A 27503-nucleotide genomic window follows, 5' to 3' on the forward strand; every position below is an offset into this window, starting at 1 on the left:
TACACTTTCATGCATTTAATCAGATTCCTACTAAATGCACACTTAGGTTATTTCTAGTCTTTTATTTGAAAAATACTACAGTGGTCATGATTTCACCTAGATCTATGTGTTCATAAGTGAGACTATCTGTTGGATTTATTTTAGCAGCTGTTTATAGGACCACATGAAGATCCTGGTCCCCTTCGATGATATGACAAGCCTTGGCAGAATCTTCAGGCATGCATCTGAGCTGAGAGGTTGTACAGTATGAGCATAGAAGGAGACAAACGGAGCCCAGAGGCTGTCTGATCTGTTAATGGATTTGGGAAGTCACGAGGTGTGAGAAAAAGAGGAGGCCCAAATCCAGGCATATCTGAGACAATGAAGGAAATTCTGAAGTTCTTCTGTCTTCAGGGGCCTGGGCCTTATTAGGTCTAGCAGCCTCTCCAACCTCACTGAGGGAGGTAGCTGCTTTTCTTTTCAGGGGACATTTTCATAGGTAGGTATTTCAGGAGACTTAAGGTCATTCTGTTGCGATGGTGGCACAACCTGTGAGCCAAAAGACACACAAGGATATGGTTAATAAAGCCTAGAAGGTACCAGTTTTCTCAGCCTTGTGCTGGCAGGAGAGAGGAAGGTGAGGCCAGGCTGTGATTGGTCCATCCTGTGAAGTAAGGTCATATGGATTGGCCTAAGGATGGAGCAATCATTCAAGCTGATGATAAGCATTTATGGAAAGTCTCCTAATGGTAAGCGCTATGTGCCACGCTCTCTGGAAGGGAGATTTAGGACAGTTTTGTGCAACAAGTTGAAGGGGTTCATAAATAAATAAAAGGCCTTGCTCTCAAGAAGCTATAGTTTGGGATCCCAGTCTTCACCCTAGCGAGAGAAACATTTATATAAAGATGATTCAAGTTTTAGAGGTTGAGTTCCATAGTAATAGTCCAAACCATCAGACCTTCATGTTCCAAGGGTTCTGGGAATCCCCTGTTTATGAGTGTTCAGGAAAGGCTCAAAAGAGCAAATGAGACATAAGCTGATGCAGAAGGAAGGTCTGTTGTTCTTTAGTCGCTAAGTCGTGTCCATTCTTTTGCCACCCCATTGGCTGTAGCCCGCCTGGCCCCTTTGTTCATGGGATTTTCCAGGCAAGAATATTGGAGTGGGTTGCCATTTCCTCCTCCAGGGAATCGTCCCAATCAAGGGATCATACCTGAGTCTCCTGCATTGTAGGTGAATTCTTTATCACTGAGCCACCTGGGAAGCCCAGAGAGGAGGTTAGGTACCAGCAATAGCTTGGGAATAGCACAACCTTCTTTGAGATATCATGCAGATACAAGTGTCAGAAAATAATAATTAAGGAATACTTGAGGATTTCCTGATCAAGTGGGAAATAGTGGCTTTAGGAAACCCAGAACTAGGATTCCTTAAAATTCTGAAGGTAAAGGATAAGTTCTATCTGGAGGCTGGCTCAGGAAATGCATTGATTTTTCACTTATATTGTGGGTGAGGGTGGTTTTAGGGATCTTAAGCTCCTAGAGTGGTGTAGGAGTCATTCAGGACTGATCAGACAAAGGAGGTCTCATGACCTGTCTGAAACTCGGAGCAGGGATTGATGTCCATGGCTTTGAGATTGACTAGAATTGACCGAAACACGAAGGGCCAGTCCCAAGCAGCTTTGGGAATGTAGTGAATAATACAGATTTGGCTTCAAGGCCAAAGATAAAGTTCTTAGCTGGTTAAGCATTAGGCCATGTTCTAGAAATCAGGACATGAGGCAGAAGATGGTTGAATCAAACTATATAGTTGCACAAGTGTTTACCAAGCAGATTCTATCAGTCTTTTAAGGTCTAGTCCAAACTATTTTTTCCATGAAGTCTTTCCTGTCTACCTCTGAAGTCGTTCCTATCTACCATTTCCAATATATGAAAAACCCTTGGAAACTGCTTACATAATATGTAGTCATGAAGAGTATTTTCTCTCCCCATCCAAGTTACTAAATCACTCCAACTCTCCTAGATCAAAGATAGATAATATAACAAGTCTTAAAAGTCAAGGTTAGTGCCTTAAACATATCTGAATCCCCAGAGCACTCAGCCCAGTTCTGGGCAAACAAAAGGTATTCAATAAATATCTACTGTTTGATTCATCAACTATAGAGAAGGAGCATAACTGAAAAACTTTGAGAGCTAAAAAAAAATCTTATTTGAACATTTTACAAGGAGGGAATTCTGGGGGAGACTTGAAAGCTAAAGTATGAATGGGCCCAATATTTTCAGGAAAATGAAAGTGGAGCAGACAGCCAGATTCAGATCAGAGTTAATTGTTTAAGAGTTTTCAGGGTTAATTAAAAACTCTGGTTTCCTAACCACTAGCTCTGTGTACTTAGGCAAACTTAGTATCTTCAATTTCAGCTTCTCTGGCTATAAAATTTGCATGATAGCACACTTACAGAGGTATTATAAGGATCAGATGAGACTATGTTTGTCAATGTTTTATAAACTATAAAAGTTTATATGAACTTATTATTAACGGGAATTTCTATGGTTAGTGCTCAGTCACTCAGTCGTGTCTGACTCTGTGCGACCCCAAGGACAGTAACCCACCAGGCTCCTCTGTCCATGGGATTCTCCAGACAAGAATGCTGGAGTGGGTTGCCGTTTCCTTCTCCATTTCTATGCTTAAGGGATCTTTTAACACTATAATGAGACCAATGTGCTGTAATTAATAGCACATTTTCCAAAAAATCTTGACATTATACTGTTGGTTATATTCCAATTGTTTTGGAAAGTTTCCATTTTGGTGGATGAGAGAGAGATTTAGAAACATATATGGACAATGTAGTGTTTGTGTTTACAGACTCTCTTTCTCGTCAGCGTTAAGACCAAGCGATATATTATTAAATTAATTAGAAATGTTCAGCTTTTGGCTGCACAGATGTAAATCAGGAATAATTGTTTCAATATCTCTATGGACCAAGGAGTGTGTCAGGGAGTGCACAGTGGGTGGAGCTTAAGTTCCTCTGCTTTCGGATAAAATGGTCTGGCTCTCACTTTATGGACCTCAGGATGCAGAGAAAATTGTTCTCACCTTCTGAGGTTTCTGTATAGAGCAGTAGACTGTGGCTGAATTCTCTTTCTTCTGAGGAACTGGAGTCTTTCCCTGTAACAGATCAACACCAGACTGTCCATAATCACCCAAAAAGAGTTTTCCAGAGATTTGCCCTCAGTCCTTGAGGTGAAGGAACACCTCTCCAGGTTCTGATTTCACACAGAGGGTGGCACTGCCTTAGTGCAGTGGAGACAGCACCTCTGTTTTCCCAGCACCTCCCTTATTTATGGCAGAAGATTGGGAGCTGAGGGATGGGTTCCTTTGCTTTGAGGGCCCCTGAGGTTGGTAAACATGGATAGAATCACAATTCTCTACCCACGCATCACTGTGTCTGTCCCCCAGTTTGGAGGGATTAGCCTTCCAGGATATTGGATGGTCCTCGAAGGGAAGGGCAAGGGAAGGTGTACTGATGAAAAGAGCTCACCGGCAAGTGAAGGAACACTTGAGTGTACACTGTTTCCCCTTCAACCGCAAGTGCTGGTGCCATGTTATCTGGAGTGACTTGATCGTACTCTGGTTGGCCCTCAGAGTCCGAGTCAAGTCCGGCGTCCTCCCGAGTGACTGAGTCACACACCTGGTCTCTTCCATTGACGGGCTGGTGCATCCCTGTCCTCTCCTCATCCTCCTCAGTCGTTCCATTGCTGTCAGAGCTGCTGTCGGAGGCGTGCCTGGCAGTCTTAGGGAAAGTGTCCAGCTTCTCATACCCTTGGGAAAGCATGGAGTATAGTGTGTGGCCAGCAGTGGGCTCTGGAACACATTGTTCAGGGCTGGTAAAGGATGTACCAGTACCCTCCTCTCTCTTGCTTTGTGTAAGGATTCAAGCTGCTCTGACTCCTACCCCAGATGAGGCCTAGAGAACTGGAGGAGAAGAAAGATGTTTTCCTGTCTTCCCTCATGGGGCTCCATTCCCCTCCCCCTTCCGCCTTTCTTTCAAGCACTCACTTATTCATTCATTTGATAAGCATTCATCGAGTGTGACATGTGATGGACTTAGCATCTCTCAGTGAGCAAAACTGGCCGTGTTGAATAAAGTTAACTAGGTATTCTGGGCAAACATACAGGTGAATTAGACCTGGTGTTGAAGGAGTACACTGTCTAGCTGGGAGTCAGATACATACATAAATCAAATTATGTCAGGCCAGCTCTGACAGTGTCATAGGAAAACTAGGAGAAAAGTGTGTGAGTGGACATAGTCTCCAGTTCAGGAGCAGAGAAGAGCTTATGAAAGGACGGAATTAAGGTGGGCCTTCACACTGGGACTTCGATGAGTGAAAGTGGATTCTTGGTGGAAAGAACAGCATAATTAAAGGCAGATATGAAACTTGAGGCACCCTCTCTTTTGGGAAAGGATGATATTTAAAATATTTAGCAACCACCTGGTTTGGGCATAGGACAATCAGAATGGGTGGCTGCTTTAAACAACTGGGTGGACCTCTACTGCCTTTAGGGCATATCAATCGATCCATTTGATCTACATGTAGAATAATAATGGCTTACACTTTTTAGGTGCCAACTGTGTGTCAGGCAGTGTTCTAAAAACTATGCTTTTCATGAACAAATTCATTCAACCTGCATAAAACCTCATTAAGCATAGATAATAACTATCCTTATTTATGTTTCACAGGTTAAGAAACGGAGCACATTAAGGTTGAATATTTGCCCAAGTTTAAGTGGGAGGGCCAGGATTTGAATGCAGGTAGTCTGGTCCCTGATGTTCTTACCTGCTACTCAATACTTCCCCCTAGGAGTTTTACATAGGAAAAAAGTAGACTAAAGGTGACCTGGCCCAATATTGAGTGATAATAGTACTTATCTACCTGGGAAGCCAGGTAGTGCTAGTGGTAAAGAACGTGTCTGCCAGTCCAGGAGACACAAGACATGCAGGTTCGATCCCTGGGTCAGGAAGATCCCCTGGAGAAGGAAATGGCAAGCCACTCCAGTATTCTTGCCTGGAGAATCCCATGGACAGAGGAAGCCCCAGCTTCTGCGTCCATGGGGTCTCAAAGAGTCAGACATGTCTGAGCCTCCCTACCCCGACACACAGAGTTATCTCCTAGTGAGTGCATACTGTGGACTCCCTGTTGTCCCTTGCAGTCCTCACAGCAATGCTGAGAGGTTGCTGCCCTCATTTTGCAAAGTAAGGAAACTAAGGTTTAGAGACTGAAATGCCCAAGATCACTAAAAAGGAGGAGAGCTAAGATTGAAACACAGCATTATCTGACCTCAGATCTTATACACCTGGGAATTCCCTGGTGGTCCAGTGGTTAAGAATCTGTCTTCCAACTGGGGGATGCAGGTTGGATCCCTGGCTGAGAAACTAAGATCCCACAGGTCACAGGGCAACTAAGCCTGTGCACCACAACTCCTGAACCCATGCTCCACAACTAGAGAGCCTGCATACCACAAACTGCAGAGCCCACATGCTCTGGAGCCTGCACCACAGCTAGAGAGAAGCCTGTGTGCCATGACGAAGATCCAGCATCTGCAACTAAGACCTAACGCAGCCAAAAATAAATACATAAATAAATATTAAAGAATTTACACACATGACCACTAGGTTACCTTGTCTTTTGAATAACAGACAAAGACCACAAGGAGCCATTGATGGTTATAGAACAGTTATAAATGGGCTTTGCAAAGTGAGATCAGAAGGGCTAAAAAGGAGAAAATCTGAAGAGTGAATGGCTAGTTAGGAAACTATCATAATATTTTAGAGAAGAAGTTACAAGGAATGGGAATGTCTGTTAATAAAGACTTGTTAAGGTGTATCTGTAGAATGGAATAAATGAGAGTCAGTCTTAATTTACAATTAAGTTAAAAAAGCAGACTCAGAAAAATGTGATAGATTACTCTCGCATATGCGATCAAAGGAAAAATATACAGCTTGTAAATGCATGAAAATGCTCTCAAAGGATGTAAACATACATATATCTTACCAAAGGGGTCTTTTCAGGGAAATACCCGGGCATTGGGATTTAGAAGGAGGGGATTATTTATATATATTTTTTTAATTTTATTTTTTAACTTTACAATATTGTATTGGTTTTGCCTTAAAGCAACATGAATCTGCCACAGGTATACACGTGTTCCCCATCCTGAACCCTCCTCCCTCCCTGTACCATCCCTCTGGGTCGTCCCAGTGCACTAGCCCCAAGCATCCAGTATCGTGCATCGAACCTAGACTGGCGACTTGTTTCATATATGGAGACAGCAAAAGAGACACTGATGTTTAGAACAGTCTTTTGGACTCTGTGGAGGAGGGGATTATTTTTAATTTATACCATGTGAATATTTGACTTTTCAATTAAAAAAAAAGAACCTATTCAATAAAACAAAAAATTGGTGACAGCATGAACTCAGGCAGTGGCAGAGTCTTTAGAGAAAAGGCAGCTGAAGCGATAACGGAGGAATGAAAGAAACAGGACTTGGGCACTGAGGAGAGGTGCTGGGGGAGGCAGGAGGGCCATGGATGGCAGTGGTGTCCCTAGTACTTTTTCACTCTTCCTCTTGTGCCCAGGATGCCAAGGAAGGAGACTTCAGGCTAGCGGAGACCAAGATTTTTTTTAAAAGAAGGGTTTGACTGAGTGGCCAGGGTTTGGGGATTCCTTAGAACTCCAGAACTCCAGAGTTCAAGGTGGCAATTTAGAACACTGAGATTCCAGGGTGGGAGAGTAGGGTACAGGCATTTCAGCTCTCCATCCCAAAGCTTAGCAGAACAGCTCCACTTTTACATGCATTGTACTTTTGGGATGTTGCCTAATATTTTGTTTGAAGAAAGCATTCCTTAGCTTTTTCAAAAACCAAAAAACCACTGCCTCAGTAATACTCTTGGGTAATAGGTAACTAGAAAGTCTTATGAATTTTAATTTCAATGAAGTGTTAATTTTGCTTCTGTCACAGATTTACTATTGCATCTGGTCTTTGTTTCTCCATTCTTGGAGTGGAGCCAATAACTTCATCCTCATCATGGGGCACACTGCAGTAATGACAGTCAATGCCTGAGGAATCCTAGAGATGCCAGAGGACAGACAACTTTCCTTAGCTCTGTTTACCATCTTTCAGGAGTCCAGCCTCCTTGTGTCTTTTGTTCCCCAAATCACCTTCCTTTAGCACGTTGCTTCTCAAACTTGAACAGTTTTGTGATTCACCTACAGATCTTGTTAAAATACAGATTCATGTTCAGTGTTATGGGGTGATGCCCAAGATTTGCATTTCTAACGAGCTCCTGGGGACACTCATGTTGCTGGTCACACATGCAGATCATGCTCTGGAGCTTCCATGTGGCCTGAGGCCCCAGTCTGTGTCATTGGTGACATATTACCTGGTGTGTCAACTGAGGTCTCAGCTTGACTGGAACTGAAAGCTGGGGCTGACCCTGGGAAACCAAGTTAGAGAAGGAGTGTCAACAGGGCTGTGAGAGGAGAGAGTCTCTGATTTTGTGAGAGTCAGAGGAGAGGGAGAGAGATTTCTGAAGATGTAGACAGGGAAAAGGCTTTTGGGAGGAAGGTGAACCCTGATGTGAGTACAAGCCCACAGGAAGGGATGGCCAGAGTCTAGGGTCATTTTCAGCTGAGGAGACTGCTCTGCAGCCTCCTGCCATCTCTCTGGAAGGGACAGCTATAATCCCTCTGTGGTAGCCACTTATCAGTTTGGTTTGCTGACTCACAGTAATTCTTCCAGGGACCCTGTGTTCTAACCAATCTATTCTTCCTGGAAACTACTCCATCTCCCTTCAATATTCCAGAAAGAGCTGCCAATCACAAAAGTTCATCTTATTGCCCACAGTGATTAGTCCAAGCAATTGTCACATGACTTCAGTGGAGCCAATCAGGTTTCTAAGGTTCTTCAAATTTGAGTTGGTGGGGAAACATCTTTCTCCCCGTCCTGGTGTCTGAACTACTAGTACATGTGAGTCTGGAGCTACTAGCTGCTCTGTTTTGGTACATTTTACCCACCCTGCCCTTCAGTTGGCTGAAGAAAGAGAGCTAAGCTGGCTCAAAGGGAAAAATAGGGATGAAAGATGGAGCGCTCTAGTGACTTTGGAGTCTCCGGTGATGTTTGTCTCTAGGCCAGCTCTTCTCTTCCTTCCCCAAAGACTGACCATATAAGCCCTCATATAACAACTCACTCCCCTTGTGCTTCTCCTCACCCTTTTTTGTCTAAGCTAGTTTGAGTTGGGTTTCAATTATTTGCAACTAAAGAGCCCCCACTGACACCCCTCCCTGATCGCTCTGAGAAGAAATGAGGTCTTGAGAGAGAAGGGGATTACAAGAGGACAAGGACGTCTCCAAAGGTCCCAAGGAAATGGCCTAGTGCTGGCAGATGTCACTGAGCTCAGAAACTCACATTGTCTTTGTTGCTTCCAAAAGCACCAGCCAGAGATCCCAAGGCTCAGAAGGATGAAAAGAACCACCAGGGAGAGCCCGATCCAAAACTCTGTGCTTCTCTCAGGTCCTGTGAAGAGGAATTGGGGGATATTAGTATAAGTAATAACAAGAGAATTAGGGCAAACTGTGGACAGAACAGAATGGCCATCCTACCTGTCTCTTAAAATCCCACACTATTGCAGAAAATATTCCTTTTCATTCATTCATTCTACAACTGTGTATTGAGCAGTCATCCTCTAAGCAAGAAATTATAGCAGTAAGGCAGGCGCCACCCCTGATGGAGAGGTTTATCTTGCCCAGCATCACAGAGAACCTGAGCTGGGACTTGAATGTGGGCTGCCAGACTCTAAAACACCCTTATCCATCACACCACTGCCCTTCTCTAAAAACAGCATAAGAAGAGTTCTAGGTAGTGAGTCCAGATTACTATTGATCAGAGCTCTAACCCCATTTGCCAGTCACAGCCTGACTCAGCATTTTCACACCCTGGGTAAATTTCCTTTTTTCCCCCTTCTGCTTCTCCTTAGGGAAGAGCAGAGCACAGAATGTTGAATCTCAATTCTGCTTTTGCTGTGTGATCTTGGTTAGTATGACTGAAGAATTAAACTATTTAATTTAAATTAATTAAAATTTAAATTTAAAAACAGTTACTCAATTCCTAATTGAAAAACTGTTAAGTATATTTGGAACAAGTTGGATATAAATATATTTTTTCAATGGCAAATTTTATGAAATCTGAATCCAGATCAAGTACTTCCTATGAGAATTTAGCATCTTCATTGAGATGTGCCATAAGGGTAAAGTACATCCTGGATTTCAAAGGCTTCATACAAACTGAAATGCAAATTATGTTATGAATAATTCTTTGTATTGATTACATGTTGAAGGATGATATTTTGGATATGTTGGGTAAAATAATATATGTGATTAAAATTAATTTTACCTTTGCTTTTGCCTTTTCCATATGACTTAAAAATTTAAATTACCTATGTGACTTTTATATAGAGAAGGCAATGGCACCCCATTCCAGTACTCTTGCCTGGAAAATCCCATGGATGGAGGAGCCTGGTGGGCTGCAGTCCATGGGGTTGCTAGGAGTCAGACACGACTGAGCGACTTCACTTCACTCACTATGTGACTTTTGTTATATTTCTATTGGCATGTGCTGCTTTAAAGACTCTCACTCTGCTTGCTGCACTTCATAAAGAACCACTCGGAAGGAAAACTCTTGGGTCCAAGGACCCCTCTGAGGTTTGGCTGAACAAAGATGGGGAGCAACCTGGACAGAGGTCCCTAGAAAGAAACTGCTGGGAGCTGTTGCTGACAGGGTTGCTGGCTGTGCAGGTGAAGTTGGGGTGTTTTTCTCCACTTCTCCAGGACATGCTGAGGTGAGCGCCCCCTTGGGAAATGACAGCTCCTTTAGGCAGAGGGGTCCATCCATATGTCACATTGTGTCCACTGTCCTCCACTGAGCATGTCAGGCTGACCTTGCAGATGCCGTCCTTTGTGAGCCTGAGGCTCATCATGACATTTGGCTTCTTCAGCCTCTCTGTGTGAGGAGAAAGGCAGACCAGATGTGGAGTCAGGCCTGCCTACTGGGAAGGGACCATTCAAAATATATTCATGAAGTTATGTGTTGACACTGCCTTAGGGCTGGGAAGGTTCACCTGGCCTTTCCTTTGGTTGCTATGAAATCTCAGCTTATCACTTGATGCTCAGATATGTGAAATAGAGGAGTTAATGAAAGGTGAAAAAACATACCGCATCATTCTATATGGTATACCGCAAAGAACAAGCAAACCAATCAGCGCAGATAAGCACAATGCTTCCACCTGCCCTGAGACCCTCCAAGGCTTACATTCTGAGGTCCCATCATCGAATTTGTTTACTTACACAAGATAAGGAATACAGAAAGGAGAGCAGAGCACTGTCACAGAGTAAGTACTTAATAAATACTAGCAATTTTAAAAGCAACATATGGCTGGCACCCTTTGTTCCCAGTTTCTTATTCCTTTTACTAGGTTTTCTTCCTGCTTCTTTGATATTTGAGTCACAGTAGGCAACAATAGATGTGAACTAGCTGACTTACGTATTTTAACAGCATCATGGATTGTGACTCCTTTCCCAAGTACTGAGACACCAAGATGCCCACGCATGAAATAGGTTGACCATGTCTGAATGGTACAGGTGAAGGAGCTGGCAAATACAGATTACACAAACTGTCCAGCCAAGCTCCAGTGAAGCCCAAGGTGGAGGAGGGAGACTGTGAGTTCTGTCCCTCACACTTAGGGAAGGTGAGTACCCTTCCAAGCTCTTGGAGCTCACAGGAAGACTTTCTCCACAGTCTTCTATGATTTTATCCCAGCCAGCTTTGCCTTTATACAAAATTGCAATGTTCTATAAAAATACAGGTTGGAGAGTTCCTGGTCCCACCATCAATGAAGGACAGGGCAAGTACTGAAAGTTGCTTGGTTGAGGGTTAACTGGAACTCTCTTCTAGGCTATATATACCATATAGCCTAGAAGAAGAGGGCTCCGAGCAGGGAGATTTTGCCTATCTGCTGGTTGTATTGTCCTCCCGTGAACTGACTGGTGTGAACTGAGTAGTCGTCCTAGTGGTCTGAGGCATTTTGTAGGAGGAGGGAGGTGGGATAGGAAGCAAAGAGAGAAATCTTTCAGGAAAGGAATCTAATGATGGGTGTTCAACTCAGAAACTCACGGTAAATGCGCAGATTGATGTGCTTCACACTGGCAACTCTGGCATTTGAGCACAAGTAAGCTTGGTAGAGGCCAGCGTGCTCCATCTTCAGCTGGACAATCTTTAGAGAGTAGTCTTGGCTCGAGACCCACACTGTGTTCTGATCTGGATCCTTGAACTCAATGAGCTGATTGGCTGTTGCTTCTTCTCTCCACTCTTTGCTGATAATAGACGTGTTAAATATCCAGACAACATTGTCTATGTGCTGACTGTCCAGGAGTGCCAGGGACAGGGTGATGGACTCCCCCAGGACCCCCAGAACCGTCTTCCCCATTGGTCCTCCTCGGGAGGCTCCTAGATCTGTAGTCAGAGATGAGATATTGCAAATTCAGCCACTGGTCCTGACCCTTTGACCCTCAGCCTGCCTGAAGGGACTTAAGTCCCAGAGACCCTCCTGCCCAGGATCCCTTCCCCCACTTTTCTGATGAGGCATCCCTGCTGCTTTCACATGGCCACTTGTCATGCACAAGTAAGCACCTGGCTCTGCCCAGGGCATACCCAGGCCTCTCCTGCCTCTCTGCCCTTTTGAGGACACCTAGGAGACACCCCTACCCCAGCAAAGAGCAATCTAGATTTCTGCATCTATACTTCCTTTCCCTCTCTCTGCAGACTCTTAGGGTTTCACAGTGCCCTGGGAGTGCCTAAGTCCCCTGTCAGTCTCTCTTAGCCTCTTGAGGGTAGAGAAAAAGGAATCTGCAAGTCTGTTCTCTTACCTTGCTACTTCATCTGTGTTCTGCCAGAATCCTGGGGTTTAGACTCTATAGCTGCTTAGACTATTTCTGGGCCTTAGTGGAGCCAGTTACCTGTACAGAACTTCGAGACATGGACAGGGTGGGAGCTGCTCTGGCTGACCGGGTTCTTGGCTGTGCAGGTGTATGGTAGGTCTGCATCACAGGGCAACCAGGAGATGGTGAGAGTAGGGTGCCCCCAGGATTCAGAAGCATGAGGATCCCTCGAAGTCCATTTGTACTGGATATCTCCCCCTGCCCCCTCCACAGAGCATACCAGGGTGATGGTACAGGAGGCGTTCTCAGACACGTTCACAGACTGTATGGTGACTTGGGGCTCCTGCAGCTGTTCTGCAAGGACAATGGCAATGAAAATACTCTGACTGCTTCCCCAGCAGGAAAGGGCTAAAGAGAAAAGATGGGGATGGTAGAGCAGCAGAGGGAGGAAGGGAGAGGCCAGCACTGTCTGTTCCTGTGGGAAGTTTTTCTTTCTTTTTTACTTAGTTTCCCACAAAGGTTGAGTGCCTTTCCTCTGTGCTTACCTAGTACCCTCTACAGGGGTTATCACTGTGACTCAACATGATGATAGTCTGAATACTCTCTCTCCCCCACCAGTCTGTGAATTCCTCAAAGACAGAGCCAGAATCCATACCTGAACATCCAGCACCTGCCTGACCCATGAAAGGCACTCATGAATCTGGTAAATATTAATAAATGAATGAATTGAGCTAGCCTCAGACTCTAGGGAGTTGGAAGCTCTGCGTCTATAATTTGAGTTGCCCTTGCTTTTGGTCTAAATTTGGAACCCATTTTGGTTTCGAACTTTTTTCCTGGTCCTCTCCTTCCCTTTTGTGCCACCTCCTCTGTTCACAGTGTGTGTGTGTGTGCATGTGTGTGTGTAAGTTCACTTTCTTTTTTTTTTGGAATAGGCAATATATAAAATTGAAATTGCAAAGATACAAAAGGTATACACACACACACAAAGAAACAAGCTCTCTTGCCCCTAGCCACCTAATTTTTCTCCTTACGAATTATTGTTCCTGGAGGGAATTAATGCTATGAATTTCTTGTTGATCTTTTCAGAGATATTCTAGTTATAGATACATGTATGATAGCATATTATACATATAGTCCTGAAGCTTTAAAAATTTTTAATAATATATTTTGGAAATTGTTGTATATTAGTATATATTAAGTTGGTTCTTTCTGTTTCTCTTAACTGCATAGAATTCAACTTCCTTAATATACACAGAGCTCCCTACAAATCAGTAAAAAAGGTCAAATGATATGATAGAAAAATTAAGCCATAGGCTTAATTTTGTGCCCCCTCCAAATGCATATGTTGAAGTCTTAACCCCCAGTACCTTGGACTGTGATTGAATATAGAACTGTATTTGGAAACAAAGATAATTAATTTAAAATCAAGTCATTAGGATGGTCCCTAGTCCAACATAACTGATGTCCTTAAAAAAAAAGTTGCAGGATATAAAATTAACACACAGAAATCCCTTGCCTTCCTATACACTAACAATGAGAAAATAGAAAGAGAAATTAAGGAAACAATTCCATTCACCATCGCAATGAAAAGAATAAAACACTTAGGAATATATCTACCTAAAGAAACAAAAGACATATATATATAGAAAACTATAAAACACTGATGAAAGAAATCAAAGAGGACACAAATAGATGGAGAAATATACCATGTTCATGGACCAGAAGAATACATATAGTGAAAATGAGTATACTACCCAAAGCAATCTATAGATTTAATGAAATCCCTATCAAGCTACCAATGGTATTTTTCAGAAAACTAGAGCAAATAATTTCACAATTTGTATGGAAATACAAAAAACCTTGAATAACCAAAGCAATCTTGAGAAAGAAGAATGGAACTGGAGGAATCAGCCTGCTTGACTTAGGGCTCTACTACAAAGCCACAGTCATCAAGACAGTATGGTTCTGGCACAAAGACAGAATTATAGACAATGGAACAAAATAGAAAGCCCAGAGATAAATGCACGCACCTATGGACACCTTATCTTTGACAAAGGAGGCAAGAATATACAATGGGGAAAAGACAAACTCTTTAACAAGTGGTGCTGGGAAAACTGGTCAACTGCTTGTAAAAGAATGAAACTAGAACACTTTCTAATACCATACACAAAAATAAAGTAAAAATGGATTAAAGATCTAAATATAAGACCAGAAACTATAAAACTCCTAGAGGAAAACATAAGCAAAACATTCTCTGACATAAATCACAGCAGGATCTTCTATGACCCACCTCCCAGAATGGAAATAAAAGCAAAAATAAACAAATGGGACCTAATTAAACTTAAAAGCTTTTGCACAACGAAGGAAACTATAAGCAAGATTTAAAGACAGCCTTCAGAATGGGATAAAATGATAGCAAACAAAGTGACAAAGAATTAATCTCAAAATGTACAAGCAGCTCCTGCAGCTCAATTCAAGAAAAAAAATGATCCAGTCAAAAAATGGGCCAAAGAACTAAACAGACATTTCTTCAAAGAAGACATACAGAAATGGGCCAAAGAACTAAACAGACATTTCTCCAAAGAAGACATACAAATGGCTAACAAACACATGAAAAGATGCTCAACAACACTCATTATCAGAGAATTGCAAATCTAAACCACAATGAAGTACCATCTCACGCCAGTCAGAATGGCTGCTATCAAAAGTCTACAAAACAATAAATGCTGGAGAGGATGCAGAGAAAAAGGAACCCTCTTACACTGTTGGTGGGAATACAAACTAGTACAGCCACTATGGAGAACAGTGTGGAGATTCCTTAAAAAACTGGAAATAGAACTGCCATACGACCCAGCAACCCCACTGCTGGGCACACACACCAAGGAAACCAGAATTGAAAGAGACCCGTGTACCCCAATGTTCATCACAGGACTGTTTACAATAGCCAGGACATGGAAGCAACCTAGATGTCCATTGGCAGAAGAATGGATAAGAAAGCTGTGGTATATATACACAATGGAATATTACTCAGCCATTAAAAGAGTGCATTTGAATCAGTTCAAATGAGGTGGATGAAACTGGAGCCTATTATACAGAGTGAAGTAAGTCAGAAAGAAAAACACCAATACAGTATACTAAAGCGTATATATGGAATTTAGAAAGATGGTAATGATGACCCTATATGTGAGACAGCAAAAGAGACACAGATGTAAAGAACAGTCTTTTGGACTCTGTGGGAGAAGGTGAGGGTGGGATGATTTGAGAGGGTAGTGTTGAAACGTGTATATTATCATATGTGAAGTGGACCACTGGTCCAGGTTCAATGCATGAGACGGTGCTCAGGGCTGGTGCACTGGGATGACCCAGAGGGATGGGATGGGGATAGAGGTGGGAGGGGGGTTCTGGATGGGGAACACATGTGGGCCTGTGGCTGATTCATGTCGATGTTTGGCAAAAACCACTACAATATTGTAAAGTAATTAGCCTCCAATTAAATAAATAAATTAATTAAAATTAAAAAAAACTAAAAAGGAGACTGAGATAAAGACAATACAGCCAGAGACAACCATCTGAGGACATAGGGAAAGAAGGTGGCTGTATGCAAGCCAAGGAAAGAGGCCTCAGAAGAAACCAAACCTGCTGACATCTTAACCAACCTTCTGACTTGTGGAAAAAAATAAATCTTTCTTGTTTAAGTCACTCGGTCTGTGCTGTTTTGTTATGACAGCCCTAGCAAACCAATACAGACTTTTGCACCAGACCTGGGGTGCTATATGACAAATTCCCAAAAATGTTGAGGTGACTTTGGGATTGATTAATGGATAGAAGCTGGAAGAGTTTTAAAATGCATGTGAGAAAAAGCCTAGACTGTCTTCAAGAGACTGTTCATAAAAATAGGGATGTTAGGGTTAGGTGATTCTGGTAAGAGCTTAAAAGGAAAGAAGACAGCTGTAGAGAAAGCCTCTATTATCTGAGAGATAGACATATATTATAATCAACATAACAATGGTAGAAATATAAACATTAACGGTATTCCCGGTAAGGTATTAGTTGAAAATGAAGAACATGTTATTGGAGGAAAAGTGATACTTACTATAAAGCAGCAAAGAACTTAGACAAATTGTGTTCTACTTTTGAACATTTAAGTGATGAACTTATTGTTCAGTTAAGGAGATCTCCAAGCAAAGCGCTGAGGGCACTACTTGTTTTCTCCTTTTGTGCTGTGCTTAGTCGCTCAGTTGAGCCCGATTCTTTGCGACACCATGGACCATAGGCTGCTAGGCTCCTCTGTTTGTGGAATTCTTCAGGCAAGAATACTGGAGTGGGTTGCCATGCCCTCCTCCAGGGGATCTTCCCAACCCAGGGATTGAACCCAGGTCTCCTGCATTGCAGGTGTATTCTTTACCAACTGAACTACCCCAGAAGCCTGTTTTCTCCTTTTGCTAATAGTAAAATGTCAGAAAGGAAAGATAAATTGAGGAAGGAATTGTTAAGCAAGAGAAACCAGAATTTGAAGATTTGGAAAAGTCTCAGCCTAGCTATTTTGCAAAAAAAAAAAAAAATGAGAATTTGTGTCTGGAGAAAACACTGAGAGTATGGATAGACAATGGTGTGATTCATGGATCCAATTAACTATCCAAGTAGAAATTCTGCCAGCTTGGACTAAACAGACAGAGATGGCGCTAAATGAAGGAAGGCTATCAGATTTGGGGGGTTTTCAAGAATGAGCCAGTAGAGATATCTAGCTGATATCATCCTTTATCCTTGAGGAAAAGAGGAGAATGACCCCATGGGAAGTTCAGAGGTTAATGGGTCTGCCACTGGCATCATGGGCCTAAAGGATGTAGGCCCAGGGAGTGTTGGTGGGGGTGGTTCTTGAACCTTAAAAAGATGTGGTACTCAGTCATAAAAAAAAAGAAAGAAATAATTCCATTTATAGCAACATGAATGGGCCTAGAGATTGTCATACTGAGTGAAATAAGTCAAACAGAGAAAGACATCATATGATATTGCTTATAAATGGAATCTTAACAATGAACTTATCTGTAAAACAGAAATAGAGTTACAGATGTAAAAAATAAACTTCTGGTTACCAGAGAGGGTGAAGGATAAATTAGGAGATTGGTATTGACATATACACAGTATTACATATAAAATAGATTAATGAATAGGGACCTACTGTATAGCACAGGGACTCTACTCAATATTCTGTAAAGGCCTATATGGGAAAATAATCTAAGAAGAGTGGATATACATACATGTGCAACAGATTTACTATGCTGTACATCTGAAACAAACACTACATTGTAAATCAACTATACCCCAATAAAATTTTTAAAAATCTAATGGAATTTGCCTTAATAGGGTTAGACTTGCTTGGGACCTGTGACCCCTTTCTTCTTTCCAATTTCTCCCTTTTGGAATGTAAATGTCTATCATGTCCCTGTGCCAACATGAAAGCAGGTAACTTGTCTGGTTTCACAGGTCTATAATTGGAGGGGAATTTTGCCTCAAATCTCACTTACATATGATTTAGATGATATCTAGATAAGATTTTGAATTTGATGATGGAATGAGTTAAGACTTTGGGGGCTGTTGAGATGAGGCGAATGTACTTTGTGACAAAGACAAGAGTTTTGGGGACCAGAGACCACAGTGCTATTTTTATTTTTATTCAGTGGGATGAATAAAAATTCCTATGTTGAAGTCATAATCCCTAGTGCCTCAGAATGTGGCTGTATTTGGAGACAGAGCCTTTAAAGAGATAATTAAGTTAAAGTGGGGTTGTAATGTGGGCCTTAATCCAGTACGATTGGTGTCCTTGTAAAAAGAGGCGAGTAAGACACAGACCGTGCAGACAGAGGGACACCATGTGAAGACACGCCAAAATGGTGGCCATCTGCAAGCCAAGGAGTGAGGCTCAGAAGAAATCAAGCTCGCTGACACCTTGATCTCAGGCTTCAACCCTCCAGAATTGTGATAAAACGAATTTCAGTTGTTTAAATGACCCAGTCTGTGATATTTCGTTATGGCAACTCTAACAAGCTAATACAGATGGATAAAGGATATTAACAGAGAGAAAAATCCAAATGGCTCTTAACCATATTTTGGTTGTTTTTTACTCTTGACATCTGTATTTATATTGGGTGAAAATGGCCAATATCATTGCTCTCTTCATCTTAGATAAATTCCTGAAGAGGAAAAAAGACTGCTTTTAAAAATAAAAGGTCAAAGCTCACACTCGCTCTTTAGAACTCACCATAGATATATAAGATGAATCTCTCATTGATGTCTTCAGATCCCTTTTGGTTTATCCGGGCTTTGTATGAACCAGCATCTTTCAGAGTCAGCTTGTTAATAGACAAAGAGTTGTTTTTTGGGATGTTTATTCGCCCTTTGTAGCTTTTGTCTAAAAACAAAATCTCTCCACTTGGGAATGCTAAAACCAAAGCGTCTTTGGGACCACTCCAGGTGATTTGCTCAATTTCTGCATCCACTGAAATGTTGAGGGAGAGAATCACTGAACCCCCTACAATGGCTTTCACCACTGTTGAGGCTGAGTCTTTTTCAGAGGCTCCTTGCCCTGCAGAGACAAAAGAGGGACTTGGAGAAGCAGCTGGGATCCTCTAGCCAGCATTCATTCATTTGTTTGTTTATTCATGCATGCATGCACGCAGTCATTCATTCATTATAAAAACACATGCTGATAATAAATGCTAGATGTTGAGAAATGAGATGATATTTTGTCCGCCCTCCCTCTAGATCCATTGCTTAGCAAAGTTATTCATTCACTCACCTGACGTTCTCTCTCATGAATGTAGCTACAATAATCAGTACAAAAGACTTTATAGGCTTCTATTCCACAAAGAAATGAGAATAGTGACTTTGGATGAATTTCTGAATTTCCCTGAGAATTAGTTTACTCATCTATAAGCTAGAAATGTCCCACCTGTACCATCTTCCTCCAGAAATGTGTTAGAGATGAAATAAAATCAGGTTGCTGTAAATCATAAAGGACTAATGAAGTAAAAAAGCAGCACCTTAAAAAAAAAAAAAAAAAACCAAGGTGTATTGATGGGTGACTAAACTGGTGGATAAATGAATAGGTGTGTGATATACCAAGAAAAGTAAAACCCCAATGGGAGAACTGAGATGGGAGGTATCTGAATGTTCACTGCAAAATACTTTCCAGTTTTCTGTATGTTTGAGAGTTTTCATAATAAAATATTGGGAACAAAAAAAGCATCTTTCACCTCTATTATCACCTTACCTTTTCCTAAATGTCCAGGGAATCTCTAACTTAACTTTGGCATGGCCAGGAAAATCTGGTCTATCCTTAGAAAAAAGACTTGGGGTTGGGAATAGTAGGTAGCATTGATTAAGCACCTGATTTCCTCTTCTCAGGAAAGACTCAGATCGCTGATAACCATTATTTCCAAGGCTTCCAGAGGCCTGACATTTGGCTACAGCAGCTTATTTCCTTGGAGAGGCCTTGCGTGTTCTGCTGAGTGACTCCAGCTTGGATTCCCAGATTCCAGGCTTCTAAGGCTCTCAAGAGTGCTTAACCCTAGACTAAGTCAGATGGGTTCAGGACTCAGACTATTCCCACCAGGAATTTTGGGTCGAAAAATATGTAGAGAGGGGTGGTCCTTAGATAGCGGAGTAATAGGATGGGGAGACCACTTTCTCCCCAACAAATTCATCAAAAGAACATTTGAACGCTGAGTAAATTCCACAAAACAACTTCTGAATGCCGGCAGAGGACATCAGGCGCCCAGAAAAGCAGCCCATTGACTTTGTAAGGAGGTAGGAAAAAATATAAAAGATAAAAAGAGAGACAAAAGAGGTAGGGACCGAGCTCCATCCCTGGAAGGGAGTCTTAAAAAAGAGAAACATTTCCAAACACCAGGAAACACTCTCACTGCCGAGCCTGTGGTGAGCCTTGAAACCACAGAGGGCAACATAACCGGGAGGAAAAATAAATAAATAATTAAAACCCACAGATTACCTGCCCAATGGTAACTCCCCCAGCAGAGAAGCAGCGCAGACACCTGCATCTGCCACTAGCAAGCAGGGGCTGGGCAGGGAGGAGTGGGCTACATTGCTTAGAATAAGGACAGGGCCTGAATGCTCTGAGGGCAATCTGAGGGAACTAAATTGGGCTAGCAAACCAGACTGTGGGATAGCTACCACGTGAAAAGCCCTAACATAAGACACTGCCAGGCCTGTTCACAGAACAAAGGACTGAACAGAGCTAGCTGGCTGCAGATCATCCCCCTCCTGTGACAGGCAGCCAGAGCCAGAAGGGGGCAATCATGGCCCCAGAGAGGCATTATCTACCAAGCTGCAAGCATGCTTCATTGTTAACCAAGACTTCTTGGGTCAACATCCGCCTGAGAAGGTGCGCCGGATGTACACCCAGAAAACCAAGCAGCAGGGACAGGGAAGGCGATAAGTTGCAGCAACTAGGCTCGCCAAACACCTGGTCATCTGAGCTGCTCTGAGCTGGGAAGGGCACAAAATGCAGGCCCAACTGAGTCTGCGCCTCTGAGGAGTACCCGAGTGCCTGAACCTGAGTGGCTTAGACCTGGGAGGTGTATGCAGCCCAGGGCCAGCCTTAGACAGTTCCCGGCAGAGCAACCTAGAGCCTAAGCCTAAGCTGTGAGAGGTGGCAAACCTAGTGTGGCTGAAATACTGCAAGCACACACCAATGTTATTTGTTTGCAGCGTCCCTCCCTCCCCACAGCAAGACTGAACAAGTGAGCCTAAGAAAAGTGTCCACCACCGCCCCCTTGTGTCAGGGTGGAAATTAGACACTGAAGAGACCAGCAAACAGAAGAAGCTAAAACAGAGGGAACCTCCTTGGAAGTGACAGAGGCAATAGATTAAAACCCTGTAGTTAGTACCCACTACATAGGAAGGGGCCTATAGATCTTGAGAAATATAAGCCAGATCAAGAAACTATCCAAAAATAAACTGACCCCACACTGCCCACAACAACACCAAAGTCCTAGATATATTTTTACTATCATTCTTTAATTTTTAAATTTTTTTAAGTCCTCTATTATTCCTTTAATTTTCATTTTCATAACCTACTATTACTTTGCAAAAAAAAAGAGAGACCCTATTTTTTTAAAAGCAAATTCATATATATATATATTTTATAATTTTTGTGACTTTTTTTTCTTTAATTTGTATTTTTGAAAATCCAACCTCTACGCTAGATTTTTAATCTTTGCTTTTTGGTATTTGTTATCAATTTTGTACCTTTAAGAACCCAATCTTCAGTACCCATTTTTACTTGGGAGTGAGATTACTGGCTTGACTGCTCTTTCCCTCTTTGGACTCTCTTTTTTCTCTACCAGGTCACCTCTATCTCCTCCCTCCCCCTTCTCTTCTCTACCCAACTCTGTGAATCTCTTTGCATGTTCTGGGCTGTGGAGAACACTTAGGGAACTGGTTACTAGCTGGATCTGTCTCTCTTCTTTTGATTCTTCCCTTTATCCTCCTGGCCACCTCTGTCTCCTTCCTCCCTCTTCTCTTCTCTGTGTAACTTCGTGAATATCTCTGAGTGGTCCAGACTGTGGAGCTCACATAAGGAAGTGATTACTGGCTAGCTTGCTCTCTCCTCTTTTGATTCCACTTCATCTCATCCTGGTCACCTCTATCTCCCTCCTCCCTATTCTCTTCTCCATGTAACTCTGTGAACCTCTCTGGGTGTCCCTCACTGTGGAGAAACTTTTCATCTTTAACCTAGATGTTTTATCAATGGTGCTGTATAGATGGAGAAGTCTTGAGGCTACAGTAAAAGTGAAACTGAAAACCAGAAGCAGGAGGCTTAAGTCCAAATTCTGAGAACACCAGAAAACTCCTGACTCCAGGGAGACTTCAACATAATAAAAGCTATATATGACAAACCCACAGCAAACATTATCCTCAATGGTGAAAAATTGAAAGCATTTCCCCTAAAGTCAGGAACAAGACAAGGGTGCCCACTCTCACCACTACTATTCAACATAGTTTTGGAAGTTTTGGCCACAGCAATCAGAGCAGAAAAAGAAATAAAAGGAATCCACATTGGAAAAGAAGTAAATCTCTCACTGTTTGCAGATGACATGATCCTCTACATAGAAAACCCTAAAGACTCCACCAGAAAATTACTAGAGCTAATCAATGAATCTAGTGAAATTGCAGGATATAAAACCAACACATAGAAATCCCTTGCATTTCTATACACTAATAATGAGAAAATAGGAAGAGAAATTAAGGAAACAATTCAATTCACCATTGCAACGAAAAGAATAAAATACTTGGGAATACATCTACCTAAAGAAACAAAAGACCTATATATAGAAAGAAATCAAAGAGGACACTAATACATGGAGAAATATACCGTTTTCATGGATTGGAAGAATCAATATAGTGAAATTGAGTGTGCTACCAAAAGCAAGCTATAGATTTAATGCAGTCCCTATCAAGCTACCAATGGTATTTTTCATAGAACTAGAACAAATAATTTCACAATTTGTATGGAACTACAAAAAACCTCGAATAGCCAAAGCAATCTTGAGAAAGAAGAATGGAACTGGAGGCATCAACCTGCATGACTTCAGGCTCTACTACAAAGCCACAGTCATCAAGACAGTATGGTGCTGGCACAAAGACAGAAATATAGATCAATGGAACAAAATAGAAAGCCCAGAGATAAACCCACACACCTATGGACACCTTATCTTTGACAAAGGAGGCAAGAATATACAATGGGGAAAAGACAAACTCTTTAACAAGTGGTGCTGGGAAATCTGGTCAACCACTTGTAAAAGAATGACTAGAACACTTTCTAACACCATACACAAAAATAAACTCAAAATGGATTAAAGATCTAACTGTAAAACCAGAAACTATAAAACTCTTGGAAGAGAACATAGGCAAAACAGTCTCTGACATAAATCACAGCAGGATCCTCTATGACCCACCTCCCAGAACATTGGAAATCAAAGCAAAAATAAACAAATGTGACCTAATTAAAATTAAAAGCTTCTGCACAACAAAGGAAACAATAAGCAAGGTGAAAAGACAGCCTTCAGAATGGGAGAAAATAATAGCAAATGAAGTAACTGACAAAGAATTAATCTCAAAAATATACAAGCAACTCCTGCAGCTCGACTCCAGAAAAATAAAGGACCCAATCAAAAAATGGGCCAAAGACCTAAACAGACATTTCTCCAAAGAAGACATACAGACGGCTAACAAACACATGAAAAGATGATCAATATCACTCATTATCAGAGATATGCAAATGAAAACCACAATGAGGTACCATTTTATGCCAGTCAGAATGGCTACAATCCAAAAGTCTACAAGCAATAAATGCTGGAGAGGGTGTGGAGAAAAGGGAACCCTCTTACACTGTTGGTGGGAATGCAAACTAGTACAGCCACTATGGAGAACAGTGTGGAGATTCCTTAAAAAACTGGAAATAGAACTGCCCTATGATCCAGCAATCCCACTGCTGGGCATACACACTGAGGAAACCAGAAGGGAAAGAGACACGTGTACCCCAGTGTTCATCGCAGCACTGTTTGTAATAGCCAGGACATGGAAGCAACCTAGATGTCCATCAGCAGATGAATGGATAAGAAAGCTATGGTACATATACACAATGGAGTATTACTCAGCCATTAAAAAGAATACATTTGAATCAGTTCTGATGAGGTGGATGAAACTGGAGCCTATTATACAGAGTGAAGTAAGCCAGAAGGAAAAACACCAATACAGTATACTAATGCATATATATGGAATTTAGAAAGATGGTAACGATAACCCTGTATACGAGACAGCAAAAGAGACACTGACGTATAGAACAGTCTTATGGACTCTGTGGGAGAGGGAGAGGGTGGGAAGATTTGGGAGAATGGCATTGAAACATGTAAAATATCATGTATGAAACGAGATGCCAGTCCAGGTTCAATGCACGATACTGGATGCTTGGGGCTGGTGCACTGGGATGACCCAGAAGGATGGTATGGGGAGGGAGGAGGGAGGAGGGTTCAGGATGGGGAACACATGTATACCTTTGGTGGATTCATTTTGATATTTAGCAAAACTAATACAATTATGTAAAGTTTAAAAATAAAATAAAATTAATTAAAAAAAAAAAAAGAATATATTTGAATCAGTTCTAATGAGGTGGATGAAACTGGAGCCTATTATGCAGAGTGAAGTAAGCCAGAAAGAAAAACACCAATACAGTATACTAACGCATATGGAATTTAGAAAGATGGTAACAATAACCCTGTATGCAAGACAGCAAAAGAGACACAGATGTATAGAACAGTCTTTTGAACTCTGTGGGAGAGGGCAAGGGTGGGATGATTTGGGAGAATGGCATTGAAAGATGTATAATATCATATGTGAAACGAATCACCAGTCCAGGTTTGATGCATGATACAGGATGCTCAGGGCTGGTGCACTGGGATGACCCTGAGGGATAGTATGGGGAAGGAGGTAGAAGGGGGGTTCAGGAAGGGTAACGCGTGTACACCTGTGGTGGATGCATGTTGATGTATGGCAAAACCAATACAATATTGTAAAGTAATTAGCTTCCAATTAAAATAAATAAATTTATATTAAAAGAAAGAAAGAAAGAAAGAAAAATATGTAGAGAATGTTGGAGAGAGTGGAGAGGCCAAAGAATAGCTGGGAAGGATGGGAAAATTTGAAGTATGTTCTTAAAGCTTAAAGGTCACAGAAAACATAGATGCAGAGTAGAGCCTGGTGCAGGCCAGGGGAGTGGTTTCTGTTCAGACCCCCATCAGCTGAGCACTTGGACCTTCTGGAGAGGCTGCCAGGTAGGACACAGGACTAGACACCCTGGATGTGAAGGGGTCTGTTCAGGTAGACTCTGGGGCAGATTCAGAAGACAGAAGCTCAGCTGATGTTATGGTGATTTGGTTGCCTAAAAGAGAGCTCTTGTCATCCAGAACACCCTGCTTATGATTGCTATGTGTGTATTAGGCACTTTGTAGAAATCATTCATTTGAATTCTCAAAATTAATCTCATAAGAAGCCCTTTTTTTTCTGATAAGGAGCTGAAATTTAGAGTTTAAGCCACTTGCCTGAGATTACAGGGTTGATCAGTGGCAGAACCCAGATTCTGGGTAGATGATACCCTGGGGTATAGAGGCTGGAAGCACTGACTACCCCATCCTGGGAGCCCATAAGGTGGTAGATCTTGGCTGGGAGCATATGAATATGTCTTGACCTTGTCTGTCCTCACAGCAATGGTAAACAAAAACTCACACATGTCAGTGGGAGGAGGAGCAAGATGTGGTTCCTACAGGTCAGATCTTATTGCAGCAAGCAGTGCTACATAGGTCCCATAGAGGAGTTGCAGGTATCATCCATCTTATCTTAAACTACATTGTTTGACAAGTTATTAAAGGGAAGGTTTAAAGATTTTGATAACTGAATTTGACTTGCCCATCCTTTAATATTTATTGAATAATGTACTTATAACAGTGATTATTATAATAACAAACACAGCTTCCACCAGCTGTATGCCAAGCACTTACACATACATCCTTAATCTATAAAACAGTCTTGCATAGTACATTTTATTGTTTGTATTCTACACTTAAGAAATAGAGGCTCACACACCTGATAAATGATGGAACAAGGACTTAATTTTGAATATTCCTTATATTAAACCTGGGGGCAGGGGGTTGGACTTGTTCACGCTACTGCCTCCTAAGTTCCTGAAATCACTCCTTGGAAACACAGAAGAATCAAGAAAACTGCCTTCTAGACCAAAACAGTGAGGCTTGAGGTCGCCCTAACTGGTGGTGTCAGGCAGAGGGAGATGCCCTGAACTGTTTGAAATTCACTGTGTTGACCATCTGGATGCCGTTGAATGTGGCTAATTCCAGGTTTATCCAACACAACCAGGAAGCACCCCAAGAGTTGAGTGTGAATATAAATAGCTTTGCTGCTACCTGTGTTCTTATGGTGAACAAAGATGAAATAGAAAGTGAAGACAGGTTAGACTGAAATCCAGCCTGAGGTCTAGGGTCCCTCTACCCCTACACATGCATCTGAGAGTTTTCTAGAATTCTCCTCACTGCTCGGCCACTAACTTCATCCTTACTGCTGTCAGGCCCTTAGTGCTCCTGCATTATCCTCTCTAAATCCCTGATGAGGAAGCAGAATTCCAGAGGGACAGTAGCTACCACTGTGTCAGTGGTTGAGACCCATTCTGGGTACTGGGTCAGCTCTGCCCACTGGAGAGAGGTGGCTCAGGCCATGCTCCTGAGAAAAGTTCCCAGAAACTAGCAGAAATTGGGCCTTCATGGGGAGGTAGAATGTTGGGGAGAAAGGATATTCAGATAGAAGCCAACTAGCTGAGGGCCACCAGACCATCTTGAGATCCCCAGTGAAGCCTCCAAACATGTGATAAACAAGGCAGGATATAAAAAGAAGCTCCAGCAGTCCTATCTGGAGAAGGCAATGGCACCCCACTCCAGTACTCTTGCCTGGAAAATCCCATGGACAGAGGAGCCTGGTAGGCTGTAGTCCATGGGGTCGCGAAGAGTCAGGCACAACTGAGCGACTTCACTTTCACTTTTCACTTTCATGCATTGGAGAAGGAAATGGCAACCCACTCCAGTGTTCTTGCCTGGAAAATCCCAGGGATGGGGGAGCCTGGTGGGCTGCCATCTATGGGGTTGCACAGAATCGGACACGACTGAAGCGACTTAGCAGCAGCAGCAGTCCTATCCCTCCCTTGGAAACTGGTAGGTGATTTGTTATCAGGACAAGTTTCTGGTATCCCTCTGCAGGTCTTACCCACATTGCATAGGGAACAAACTCATTGTGCAGCATTTCTTATCCTGAAAATGTAAGAGCAAGAGGAATAGAGTCTGAACCTGGGGTTATTTGAGTCTGGGGCTAGAAATTCACCTACTCATGGTGTGTAACTATGTATATTCACACACACACACACACACAGCTCACAGTAAGGTGGAACCCGCAGAAAAATTACCAAAAGGAGACAGTTTCCTGGTTTTAACAACTAGTGCTGTGTGCCATGCTCAGTTGCTCAGTCATGTCTGAATCTTTGTGACCCCAAGGACAATAGTCCACCAGGTTCCTCTGTCCACAGAATTTTTCAGGCAAGAATGCTGGAATGGGATGCCATTTCCTCCTGTAGGAGCTCTTTCCAGCCCTGGGATGGAACCCACAGCTCCTGCGGCTCCTGCATTGGCAGGCAGATTCTTTACCACTGTGCCACCTGGGAAGCCCTTAAATAACTAGAATCCCCAGAAAAAATGTGACCAGCTTCACTGGAATACCAGTGGCCACAGTGTGGACTTACCCAAGAGCAAGAAGAGGAGAAGGGTCCATAGATAGGGAGAGAATACGTGTGGTTGACTCTTTGGTGGCTTATTGGAGAAAGGTTGCGGAGCCCAGTCATCTGTATGTCTCCTTGGGCTCGCCATGATGATCTACTTTCAGATCATGGGCTGAAGGAGGAAGCACTTACCACAG

The 27503-nt window shown here is 42.3% G+C and overlaps 1 protein-coding gene across 7 annotated transcripts; it reads right to left on the reverse strand.

The window, feature by feature from the left end:
• LY9 (lymphocyte antigen 9) lies at positions 1-27503 on the reverse strand. Of its 7 annotated transcripts, none has more exons than XM_027528348.1 (10): positions 27331-27503; positions 18217-18540; positions 12036-12311; positions 11194-11532; positions 9754-10023; positions 8434-8541; positions 7409-7462; positions 3662-3792; positions 3067-3138; positions 1-528 (listed from the first exon to the last, which is right to left on the reverse strand). In XM_027528348.1, exons 1-10 carry the CDS (start codon positions 27452-27454, stop codon positions 460-462), a joined length of 1767 nt encoding a protein of 588 aa, XP_027384149.1. In that variant the 5' UTR covers positions 27455-27503; the 3' UTR covers positions 1-459. The 7 variants fall into 7 exon arrangements, with proteins under 7 accessions (XP_027384149.1, XP_027384134.1, XP_027384184.1 ...); XM_027528333.1 differs by having other exon boundaries at positions 3512-3792; XM_027528383.1 differs by lacking the exon at positions 18217-18540 and having other exon boundaries at positions 3512-3792.

Source organism: Bos indicus x Bos taurus, chromosome 3 (assembly GCF_003369695.1).
Source record: "Bos indicus x Bos taurus breed Angus x Brahman F1 hybrid chromosome 3, Bos_hybrid_MaternalHap_v2.0, whole genome shotgun sequence".
Taxonomy (NCBI): Eukaryota; Metazoa; Chordata; class Mammalia; order Artiodactyla; family Bovidae; genus Bos; species Bos indicus x Bos taurus.